The 12,686-nt window shown below is 42.8% G+C and overlaps 1 protein-coding gene across 1 annotated transcript in view; it reads left to right on the forward strand.

The window, feature by feature from the left end:
• The first annotated feature begins 1,098 nt into the window (after positions 1 to 1,098).
• Positions 1,099 to 12,686, forward strand: part of DARS1 (aspartyl-tRNA synthetase 1) — a 195,319-nt gene continuing 183,731 nt past the window's right edge. Inside the window, exons 1-2 of the mRNA XM_033945564.1 lie at positions 1,099 to 1,168; positions 4,628 to 4,673. Coding sequence (XP_033801455.1) covers positions 1,126 to 1,168; positions 4,628 to 4,673 — 89 coding nt within the window. The 5' untranslated portion in view covers positions 1,099 to 1,125. The remainder of the gene's footprint in view (positions 1,169 to 4,627; positions 4,674 to 12,686) is intronic.

Consider the following 12,686-nt stretch of genomic DNA (forward strand, 5'->3'; position numbering starts at 1 on the left):
GTAGTAATACCACGGTAACCATGGTAATTCCCATAGGGATGGGGACAGGGATGATCTGCACAGTATTATTGTGGCAATGGTATTAATAGCTATGGTTTTATTATGAGGATTTATTTTATTTTAGTATTTATGGAGGTGTTAGGGCAATAAGACCTCTAAAATGTCATTGCACTGATTTGGAAGAACAGTTACTTAATGAACTCGGAAACTTGTGAGAAGGTTTTGCCATTTTGACAAAGCAAGGAAATGGTTTCACCTAAACTAAAGTATCTTTTGCCTATTCCAGCAACCAGTACTTCATCTGAACGAATACTTTCATTCACTGGAATTACCATAGACAACTAATGAATACAGCTAAACCCAGGGCCGGATTAAAGGGTAGGCCCAGGAGGCACGTGCCTAAGGCCCGAAAGTGTCAGGGGAGCCCCAGGGCTGGCATTAGGGGGGAGCAAACTGGGCCTCCCAGATTCAGGGGGCCTCGTGGTCCGAACTTCTTTATTAAACACCTAAATTTTCTTTTTCAGAAGGGCCCCGACACAAGCTGCCGACGGCTGCTCCAAAGCTTTCCCTCTGCCGGTGATCTGCCCTGTCAGAAACGGGAAGCTGCGGCAGAGGGAAAACTTCGGGGTAGCCGCCAGCAGCTTGTGAGAACGGCTGAAATGTCAGGGCCCCTCTGAAAAGGAACATTTTGGCTATGGCGGGCTGGGAGCAAAGGCAGGAGTACCATAGGAGCCCTCTGTTGGGCAGCCCTGGGCTTTTTGCCCCTGGTTAGCTAGTTTCTCTTGCCTCCCCCGTGCTGTCCAGCATTTCCTTCCCCTGCTGGCCGGAACTCCTCATCTTTCCCCCCCCCCAAGAAATTCAGCACTTTTCCTCCCTCAATCCTCGGCTGTATCAGTAGGTCGGTTTGTCTGCACACCGGCGGGTCTGGCTGCTGGCGAAACAAAGAAAGTTAGGATAAAGCAGCAAATACCGAAGATTTTAAAGTATAATAACCTGTTTTCAGCAGTGTCTCCCATTTTACCGCCGCACGAGTTTTGTCGCTAGTGTAACGTAGCGCATGCGCTTTGCCTCACATGCTGTGCTGTGCTGTGCTGTGCTGTACTGGGATTTTCCCCAATCGGATGGATGGAGAGTGGCGGGAAACAGAAAACCCACTGGAAAATGACAGGTACCTAACTGCGTAGGGGAGTGGGGGAGAAGCGGTCTGCCCTGGGTGCTCCAAGGCCTGGCTTCATGAACTTCTTCGGGCTCGGGCAGCATCAGCGTTCACAATTTGCTGCTGTTGCTGGCTTCGTGCCTTCTCTGACGAGTCCTGCCTTCATGGAAACAGAAAGTAGGCAGGACCCAGTAGAGAGGAAGGTCCAAAGCCAGCAACAGCAGCGAATTGTAAACGCTGTTGCTGCCCGAAGAAGTTCATGATGACAGGTCTTGGAGCACCCACTTAGGGGCTGCATTGCCGACTGGGGATGGGGTGACAGAAGGAAGAAAGGGAGCAGAGGGGGATAGAATTGCTGCACCCAACTGGAGGGAGAAAGAGAGGGAGAAGGAAGATGAGGGGAGGAAGGAAGAGATGCCAGGGCATGGAGGGAAGAGAGGGAGGGAGGAAAAGATGCTAGGGCATGGAGGGAAGAGAGGGAGGGAGAGATGGAGGAAAAGATGCTAGGGCATGGAGGAAAGAGAGAGAGGGAGGAAGAGATGCCAGGGCATGGAGTTAAGGAGGAAGGTATGCCAGACCAAGGGAAAAGGAAGGAGGAGATGTCAGAGCTTGGAGGGGGAAGGAGAGACTGAAGAAAAGGAAAGGAGCAAGATATCAGGGAGATTCTTGGGTCGCTGAAGGGCGGTGAAGTGGCGAGAGGGAAGGGTGGATGCTGCAGGGACGGGGCGGTGAAGGGGACGGCGGGGACAGGGATGAGGCAGTGAAGGGGATGGTGGTCCGGTGACAGGGCAGTGACGGGGACAGATTTTTTCCCTGTGTCATTCTCTAATTTGAATCTCCTTATTGTCTGCCGATCTTCTTTTGTTTCATGTTGGATTCTTTGGTGGGCTGCTTGCCTTGTTGTTTCATTACATGTTAACATGCATGGAGTGGAACGTACTAGAGGAGTTACAGATTTGGTTGTTTATACATACATATGGGTTACAGTTGGTTGACATAGAGTGAGGCAGTTGAGAGGCATTGTAAACTTGGTTATTAATATACGTAGACTTATATTGGATAATATTACTGCTTTACAATATATTTGAACACTTTTATATACATACTAGTCTTTAAGCCCGTTACATTAACGGGTGCTAGAATAGATGTGTCTGTCTGTCTGTGTTTCTTTATCTCTCTCTCCTTGGCTGCTCTCTGTGTCCTTCTGTCTCCCCTCCCCCCCCCCCCCGAGCAAAGCTGTTTGCCCTAAGCACACCCCTCCCCCCAAAGCAGTCCCCTTTCCCTCTCCCTATCTCTCCATGGCCCCTTCTGTCTTCCCCCAGCACACCCCTCCCCCAAAGCAGCCCCCTTTCCCTCTCCCTGTCTCCCTATGGCCCCTTCTGTCTTCCCCCCAGAGCAAAACTGTCCCCAGCACACCTCCCCCCCAAAGCAGCTCCATTTCCCTCTCCCTATCTCTCCATGGCCCCTTCTGTCTCCCCCCAGCACACCCCTCCCCCAAAGCAGCCTCCTTTCCCTCTCCCTGTCTCTCCTTGGCCCCTTGTCTTCCCCCCAGAGCAAAACTGTCTATCCGCAGCACACACCCCCCCAAAGCAGCCCCCTTTCCCTCTCCCTATCTCTCCATGGCCCCTTCTGTCTCCCCTCAGCACACCCCTCCCCCCATAGCAGCCCCCTTTCCCTCTCCCTATGGCCCCCTGTATTGATCCCCCTGCTTACCCTCCCTCCATCCCGGCGTCTTCTGGCCTGCTCCTCTTGAAAGCAGGCCGCGATCGTGGTGGCCGGCCCCAGTGAACCATGCAGGCCGCTCCCCAACCCGGAAGCACGCTCCCTCCCGACGCGATCCCGTGCGTCAGAGGGAACGTGCCACCGAGGTCGGAAAGCGGCCCGCAAGGCCCGCCAAAGCAGGCCACGATCGCAGGCTGCCCCAAAGAGGAGGATCAGCGGCAACAGCGGTGAGCAAGGGCGGGAGGTGTGTTTGAGCTTGCTTCGGGTTGGTGAGGTGGGGGCAGGAGGTGTGTTCGAGCTTGCTTCGGGTTGGTGAGTGAAGGTGGGAGGAGGGGAGTGACCAGAGTGATCCCTGGCCGGGTTCTAAAATGGAACACGGCCACGAATCACACACCACAGCGGCAGGGATCACGCTTTTTTAAAAGCTAACGTTTTATTATATAGGATGGAAAGGGTTCAGAGTTAACATCTTGAGTAAGTAGATGGGAAGGAAGGGGGATTTGTTCAGAGATGTTTGGGGGTTGCATAGAAGAAAAACTGTGCACTGGTATGCTAATCTTTGTTTTGAATTAAAATAAGAAAACAGATAAATGGGGGTGGGGTGGGGGTGGCGCAGGGCCAGGGGGGGCTCAGTGTACTTGTGTTCATAAGGTCCCTCGAAGAATTAATCCTGCCCTGGCCAAATCACATCAAGTCCTTACAACCCTGACCACTTTACTGGGTCATCTGGATGGACCACATTTATCTTTTATCTGCCATCATTATAGTGTTACCATTTAAATTCTAACCAATTTCTTTGTTATAGCAATGTGTCAATATGAAACTCTACATATTTTGATGCATTAACAGCATGATAAATCTGAAAAAAAATTAAAACACCAAAAATATAATAAAACATTTACCACGTGAATATTTCAATGAAAAAAAATGAGCAAATGTCCTTGTCCAATTCAGGTGTTTATTTCATAGTCCAAAACAACTGAACATGGTCAAGCTGCTTCCTCTATCCTATTTTGGGCCTGATTTATAATTTTATATGTGGTTTCCTGTCAGCCACATATCATCACATCAAAGCATTAGTCACCAGAAAAGCCAAATCAGTCATCAGCTTCAGAGACCGAGCTGTAAAACAGAAGAGAAATCAAACGTTTTGCCCTTGTTTAGAAATTACATAAAACCAAAATATCACGTGTATTAAAACATGTGAATTGAATTTACTGTTGTTTTCAATAGTTATGTTTTCTTGCAATGTTCAAAACTGGAAGCAGTTTGTTTTTAACAGAACTGTATAACTGACAGAAAAAAAAGACAAGTGTGTATTTTTCACATCATGCTTTCTCCATACCAAAACAACAAATGGGTGTGGCAGAGTGATATGGAGTCCTGTGATTTTTCACTCTCAGAGCAGCATAGTTTCAATCTAATAACTATTTTAAGACTGAACTTTCTTGATTCTGTGAAGAAAATCATATTGCCTAAAAAGCTATAATCTAGAAACATGATGGCAGATAAAGGCCAAATGGCCCATCTAGTTTGCCCATCCACAGTAACCATTCTCTCTTTCTCTCTCTCTAAGAGATCCCATGTGCCTATCCTAGGCCCTCTTGAATTCAGACACAGTCTCTGTTTCCGCCACCTCTTCCATGAGACTGTTCCACGCACCTACCACACTTTCCGTAATAAAGTATTTCCTCAGATTGCTCCGGAGTCTATCACCTCTTAACTTCAACCTATGCTCTCTCATTGCAGTTTCCTTTCAAATAAAAGAGACTCGACTCATGCGCATTTATATTACGTAAGTATTTAAATGTCTCTATCGTATCTCCCCTCTCCCTCCATGTTTTTTCATTTGTATAGGTGTTATTTTTTATTTATATATCACTGATAGCTTAAGTGGTTTACATTAAGGTATTTAAGCATTTTTCCCTATCTGTCCTGGTGGGCTCACATTCTACCTAATGTACCTGGGGTAATGGGGGGATTAAGTGATTTGCCCAGGGTCACAAGGAGCAGCAAGGGATTTGAACCCATAACCTCAGGGTACTGAGGCTGTAGCTCTAACCACAGTGCCACACACTCCCACACCAGTTTCACAAAGCACTGCAGTATAGGACCGGATCTTTGCAAAAGTTTCATTTGATCTATAAATCTCTGTTGTAAGCTGCAGCTTCAGTTCTGCAGAGTTTCCAAGCTGCCTATAAGGTCATATATTTGGAGATATGAAGCCCGTGTCACTTGTCATATGCTACAAGAAATGTAAGTGGGCAGCTGTGTAGGAAAATTTGGTTAGGATATGTCAAAACAAAGAGAACAAAGCTGCGTGCATATACAAACAAACCACTAGCAGCACATCAATGAATAATAATAGTGAAGAAAAAGTAGAATAAATGTGTTTAATTCCATCATGTAATAGTACTGAGATGAGCAAATGGAACAAAATGAAGTGACTGAGCAGTGAAGATAATATGGGGGGGGGGAGGGAGACAGCTTTCTGAATAAGAAGGGTATTAGAAGATTGATAACAAAGTTGGAAGAGGACATACTCAACACACGACCAGAAAGCTCATTTTCCTTTCATCTGATTCCTCATCCTCAACCTCCAAACCTCACTTCCCTCTTCTATCCCAACCCCCTGCAAACTTCTGATTCATTGCTTCAGCATGAAATGCTACAGATCCTCTCTCCTTCTAGTCCGCTCCCGCGGTGGCCCAACAGCACTAGTATTTTCAGAACTTACAGGCATGCCAGCTGTTCTGATTTTCTCCATGTTACAGGAGTGTATCTGTTTTTAAGCTTTTATCATTAAGAACATAAGATTTGCCACTGCTGGGTCAGACCAGTAGTCCATTGTGCTCAGCAGTCCGCTCACGCGGCGGCCTTTAGGTCAAAGACCAGTGCCCTATTTGAGTCTAGCCTTACCTGCGTATGTTCTGTTCCAGCAGGAACTTATCCAACCTTTTCTTGAATCCCTGAAGGGTATTTTCCTCTATAACAGCCTCTGGAAGAGTGTTCCAGATTTCTACCACTCTCTGGGTGAAGAAGAACTTCCTTATGTTTGTACGGAATCTATCCCCTTTTAACTTTAGAGAGTGCCCTCTTGTTCTCTCCACCCTGGAGAGGGTGAACAACCTCTCTTTCTCCAAATGATATATTCTCCCCCTCTCTACCTCGATGTAATTTTGCTGTTTTTTTTTACTGTTCCTTTACCTAATTCTTATGTAACCCTCTCTTCTTACATCCTGTATCTCGCTGATTGTCCAGCCTTCTTCAAATGTGAACCGCCTAGAAGTCTTTCGACTATGGCGGTATAGAAGAATAAAGTTATTATTACTAAGTCAATTCCCTTCAATATCTTGAATGTTTCGATCATATCCCCTCTCAGTCTCCTCGTTTCAAGGGAGAAGAGGCCCAGTTTCTCTAGCCTCTCATTGTACAGCAACTCCTCCAGTCCCTTAACCATTTTTGTTGCTCTTCTCTAGAACCTTTCGAGTAGAACTATGTCCTTCTTCATGTACAGTGACCAGTGTAGGATGCAGTATTCCAGGTGGGGGCGTACCATGGCCCGGTACATCGGCATGATACCCTTTTCAGATCTGTTTGTCTTAATCATTCCTAGCATTCTGTTTGCCCTCTTTGCCGCCGCTATGCATTGCGCGGACAGTTTCACTGACTTGTCTACAAGTACTCCCAAGTCTTTCCTGGGGGCAGTCTTACATTGCATCATACATGGGTGAGGCCAGAATATCACACCAGGTAGCACAACCAGGGCTGAAGACTCAAACATGTTCCCTAGACAAAAGCAGAAAAATTCAAATAATGTAAAGGTATAAACTGAGCAATGAAGAAATATTTCAGAGGAAAAAATACTCTAGAACAGGGTTGTCCAACCTTGGTCCTCAAGGGTTGCAATCCAGATGGGTTTTCAGGATTTCCCCCAATGAATTTGCGTGAAATCTATTTGCATGCACTGCTTCCATTGTATGTAAATAGATCTCATTCATATTCACTGGTGAAATCCTGAAAACCCAACCTGGCAAGGGCCGAGGTTGGACATCCTTGCTCTAGAACAGCACGCCTCACAAGTTGTACCTTTATTGATAATTATCCTCTTCCCGCCACTAGAGGCTTAAAATGTTTATTTGCAATGCCTTAAGCTTAGGCCCATAAAATTGCATAAAATCATCTTTCTGCTTTGAGCGGGGAGATGCAGGGATGAAAATTAAGAATGCAGAGTCGGGGATGAAAACAGGGATGGTAAGGGGATGGGTTTGAAAATACAGGGATGGTGAGGAGACGGGGTGAATCTTTGTCCCTGCTTCACTCTCTACTTTGCTGATTAATTTTGAATACCAAATTTCCCCTAGTAAGACAGTGATTTTAATCTATGCCCAGCCTAAAGCCTAAAGGGCTTTTAGGTGAAGGACTGGCTCCTCCTTCACCTAAAAGCCCTTGTGATGGGCGTTTGGGACTTAGGCTTTTTTTTAGGTTGATTATATGGTGTAAGTTTAGACGTAGTGGTGGTCTGGGTGTTTAAACAGCTGAATGTAGAGACAGGCCATTATCAAAATAAAACCTCCTTTTGGACGTTTTTTTTTTATAATGGACATTTTCCCTGCTTCTACTTTCAACTTTTAGGGCCTTAGGCCAAAAGGGGACTTAGACCTTTTTTTTGATTATGCCCCTCTAAGCTTATATCCTCAAACAAAAGAATTGTTTAAAACAGTAGTTGACATCTCAGGATAACTTAAACAAAAACTAAACTAAACTAAACCTTAGGTTTGTATACCGCACCATCTCCGCATGCGCAGAGCTCGGCACGGTTTACAGAGGTTGAGAGGAAAGGAACTACAAAGAAGGGATATAGGAGAGGGACTGAGAAGATAGAGAGGGACAGGGTACTAGAGAATGGGAGGTGATTAGATTTTTGAGAAGAGCCAAGTTTTCAAGTGTTTACGGAAGGATTGGAAGGAGCTAGAATTTCTGAGCAGGGATGAGAGGTTGTTCCAGAGTTCTGTGGTTCTAAAGGGGAGGGATATTCCAAGTTTTCCTGCGCGGGATATACCTTTTATAGATGGGAAAGATAGTTTCAATTTTTGGGAGGATCTAGAAGAGAGCGGGTTTGAGGAATTCCAGAAGAGTGGGATAACGGGAGGAAGGACACCATGTAGAATCTTGAAGGCTATGCAGGCACATTTATAGAGGACTCTGGAGTATACTGGGAGCTAGTAAAGCTTGGAGAGGAGTGGGGAAACGTGATCGAACTTGCCTTTTGCGAAAATAAGCTTGGCCGCGGTGTTCTGAATTAGCTGAAGTCTATGGAGGTTTTTCTTAGTAAGGCTTATATAGATGGAGTTGCAGTAGTCCAGTCTAGAGAGGATGGTGGATTGAACGAGGATGGCGAAATGAGAATGATGAAAGTAAGATCTTACTTTCCTCAACATATGGAGGCTAAAGAAGCAACTATCCCATCTCCACTCAAGATACAGCACTGGGTTTAGTCCAAAAAAGTTGAAAATATTGTCACTCAATCTGAGAAGCTTCCTTTGCCATTAGAAATTCAGCTAGTTTCATGGCGAATTTTTGATGCCTCCTGTGGCTTGGTTGCCTTGTTCACTGTACCTTCTTGTATGACCTTTCTGTATTGCTTCTGTGCTTCAATAAATATATTAAAAAAAAAAAAAATTCAGCAAAGTTTAGAACCTAATAGTACATGGTCTGAATTTAGTATTGTAAGTCGAGAACAGGTGTCCTGCTTGCTAAAAAAATTTAAGCAATTCTTATTGTCCATTGGATATGTCATCCTTCTTTAGTTAAAAGTAGAGAATGACACGGTGACAAAATTCATCCCCGTTCCTGTCCCCGCGGATAACCGCGGGAAATAATCCCATGTCATTTTCTAGTGTCTATTTCAACCTCAGTCCTTCTACACCAGCATTCTTCAAAGCAAAGCTTGCGGGTCAGTGGCTGTGCTTATGTGAGCCAAGGATAATGAAGCCATTGTGACATCACTGATGTGATTGGCTCTTAGGCACTGGTGGAATGAGGCATTATGACATCACAATATGTGCTCTGGATACCAGAGACTGTCATTCTGTTGTGTCTATCTCAACCTCAGTCCTTCTACACCAACATTCTTCAAAGCAAAGCTTGCGGGTCAGTGGTTGTGGCCATTCATTCTCTGATTCTTCCCTCTCTCCTTAAATAATGACATGAAGATGGTTTCCCGCGGTTATCCGTGGGGACGGGAACGGTGATGAATTTTGTCACCGTGTCATTCTCTAGTTAAAAGCTCAAAGAATATCTCTTAAACCCCCCCCGCCCCTTTTACAAAACTATGGAAGTGGTTTTTATCACAGGACGGCTGAATGCTCTGTGCTGCTTCCGACACTCATAGAACTCTATGAATGTCAAGAGCAGCGCAAAGCATTCAGTGCGGCAGCCAGTGATAAAAACCACTTTTGTAGTTTTGTAAAAAGGGGGGAGGGTAAATGTTATACATGAGATTGTTAATAAGATATTTAAAGAAGGAAATATGCCAGTTGTCTTAAAAGAGGTGGCAGCTAATTGTATACTGAAAGGTTCATCTCTAAATCCATCTTCTGTGAACAACTATCAGCATATTTCAAATTTACCTTTTTTTAGCAAAAGTTGTTGAAAAAGCGTACAACTTTTTGCTTTTTGAATGAAAATCATGTACTAGATAAATTCCAATTTGGTTTCAGGAATGATTATGACACGGAAACAGTGCTGATCTCTTTATTAGACATAATGCATATGGGATTTGATAGAACATTTTATTTTGGTGTCTTTGGATGTGTCATCAGCATTTGACATGATTAATCATAATATCTTACTGCAAAGATTGAATACATTTGGAATTACTTGGAAGGCATATAAATGGTTTGAATCTTTTCTTAGAATGTCAATTTTTTGAACTTAATCGAATGGATAAATCTGAATGCATGAAGTTGAATCATCGTGTCTCTCAGAGCTCGGCCATGTCTGCAACATTGTTTTCTCCTACTCAATAGGGAGATAAATCTAGGTATTCTGTGACGAAAATTAATATATAGTATTATTTTCACAGCTTTACTTTAATGTTAATAATATTAACATCCCATGATTATTTTAAATATTATAGTGAAGTGCTCAGACCATATAACCTAAAATATAGTGATGTCACTACATTGAGGTTAACAAGGGGACCATCATCGCCTTCACCTGTCCCCTGCCCACCCTTTTTAACCAACAATACTTTCAGATAATCTCGATGTACTTATCTGAATAGGGCGGGTAGTTGTTTGTCGTTACTCCTCAATGGTTTCATCAGGATTTTATGAAGCACACGAAATTTATAAGCACACAGTCACCATTGAGGATTAACGACAAACAACTACCCACCCTATTCAGATAAGTACATCGAGATTATCTGAAAGTATTGTTGGTTAAAAAGGGTGGGCAGGGGACAGGTGAAGGCGATGATGGTCCCCTTGTTAACCTCAATGTAGTGACATCACTATATTTTAAGTTATATGGTCTGAGCACTTCACTATAATATTTAAAGTAATCATGGGATGTTAATATTATTAACATTAAAGTAAAGCTGTGAAAATAATACTATATATGCAACATTGTTTTAACATTTTTTAAATCCTCTTTGTGTTTTATTGAACAGCTTGGGAGAATACTGAATCTATGTGGATAATATACAATTTAATGCTAAGATGAAGCAATCTCATAAAGAAGCACTTGATTTGTTGACTGTATTTGGACATGACACAACAATGGCTTCATTATAACCAATTAAAACTCAATGTGGAAGAGATTAAAGTTATGTTGCTAAGTAGTTATGATCTACCAGACTTTCCAATTTCAGTTAGTTATAGAGATGATGACATTCATTTTGCAACAACCCTTAAAATATCAGGGGTCATTTTAGTCCCCTCACTTAAGATGAAGGGCCACATTTCTTATATAATAAAAAAAATAAATTCTTTAAATTCAGAACTTTAAGATTCCTAAAAACAGTGCTGAAGACTGCCAATTATCGTCTCATGGTACAAAGTTTAATTTTACCACATTTTGATTATTGTAATTCTTTATTGATGGGAGTACCCAAGAAATATTTCAGATCCTTACACGTTACTCAGTATTTCACTTTTAATTTGGTGAGGTTAGCAGCACATGCTGTCTTTTCAAGCAGTGGTGTTTCTCATGGTTCAATGACAACCCAATTAATAATAAGAGTACAGTATGTGAATTTGTACATCTTATCTATCACGTTTTAACAAGACTCCTGAGGCAGGCCCTTCTGGGGCCAAAACACAATTGTGTTGAGTCTATTACAATAAAAGGGATTGAGCACCAATTGGTCCCCTACGTTGTAGTTTCTCATTATTTATTTAAAACATTTGTATCCCGCACATCCAAAAATCTGTTCGAGTTTTTAAAAAAACCCATACATAATATATGGACCCACTCATTAAAACTACAGTCTTCACAATGTCATCACATCACACTCTACGAAAGGCCTCCTGGAAATTGTGATATTTATCATTTTTAGATAAGATCGTGTTGTTGTTTTTTTTATGATATATATTAAGCTGAAATCCACCTAGAAATATTTTGATAGAGGGGAATATAAATAAATAAGCAAACAAACAAACTGGAGTAGAAATCTCAAAAATCCAGATTTCACATGCAAGCAACACCGTAGACCAGGGCTGCCCAAGTCCAGTCCTCGAGATTTACTGGCAGGCCAGGTTTTCAGGATATCCACAATGCATATGCATGAGAGAGATTGGCCTGCACTGCCTTCTTGGTATGCAAATCTCTCTCATGCATGTTCATTGTGGATATCCTGAAAACCTGGCCTGCCAGTAGATCTCGAGGACCGGACTTGGGAAGCCCTGCCGTAGACATAGGAACAGAAATGCAGTTCTTTTTGCACTGTGCAAAATACAAAAGTATCATATATATACATTTTCCAGAACAGAGAAATCAAACTGATTACAAATGAATGAGCAGGAGTTTTGGTTATACCAGCTTTCTGTGGTTCACATATTACATCTCACATATAAGCAATCCTTAAAGTCTGACTCTCCCAATTATGCCAAGTCTCAGAAAACACAACAGCATTTAATTTCCAGGAGCAACGATATGGTTTGTGAATGATGCACCACTATGACCATGAGAAGCAGGAGTTCACAGTGAAGGCCAAATCAGCAATGGTTTAAGGATAGCAAAAGTATTCACAGTTAACTGGAGAAGTCAGTGCATGTCTTCAGATATACTGGAAGAACCTCTACTTCCTTAACTTTTCCAAGCTAATTTTACATTTTGAAATGCTTAAGAGATATCTCGGCCCACTCAACATTCCACAAGGTGTTTTATGCTCTAGGATCTGTCACATTTTACTCCATGGAGGGAGCTATGGACACACTAAACTCTCTTGACAGCCTAAACCAAATAGAAACCCTTCAAGCTTGAAGTTTCCTTTGCCTTAGAGTCAGAGTGGCATTTACAGTCGTTCTTACATTGTATTCCAATAATTAGCTATTTATTTTTCTGTGAATTTAGAGCAAATGTGTTCCTTAATTCATCACCTTTTAATCATTGTGTAAGAAATTTCATCTGTCAACACTTGCATGAAATTGCTGTGGTGGAAATCCTGAATACATGAAGGCCTTTCATTGTAGCAGGTCATCAGAGTTTCTCTAGAGCAAAATATTCTATTTTTATAAATATGTATTTTTATTAGATTTCCTTAGAAGAACGTGAATGATTTCTTGTTATATTTGGTTTTAAG

This window comes from Geotrypetes seraphini, chromosome 5, assembly GCF_902459505.1.
Source record: "Geotrypetes seraphini chromosome 5, aGeoSer1.1, whole genome shotgun sequence".
In the NCBI taxonomy this organism is placed as follows: domain Eukaryota; kingdom Metazoa; phylum Chordata; class Amphibia; order Gymnophiona; family Dermophiidae; genus Geotrypetes; species Geotrypetes seraphini.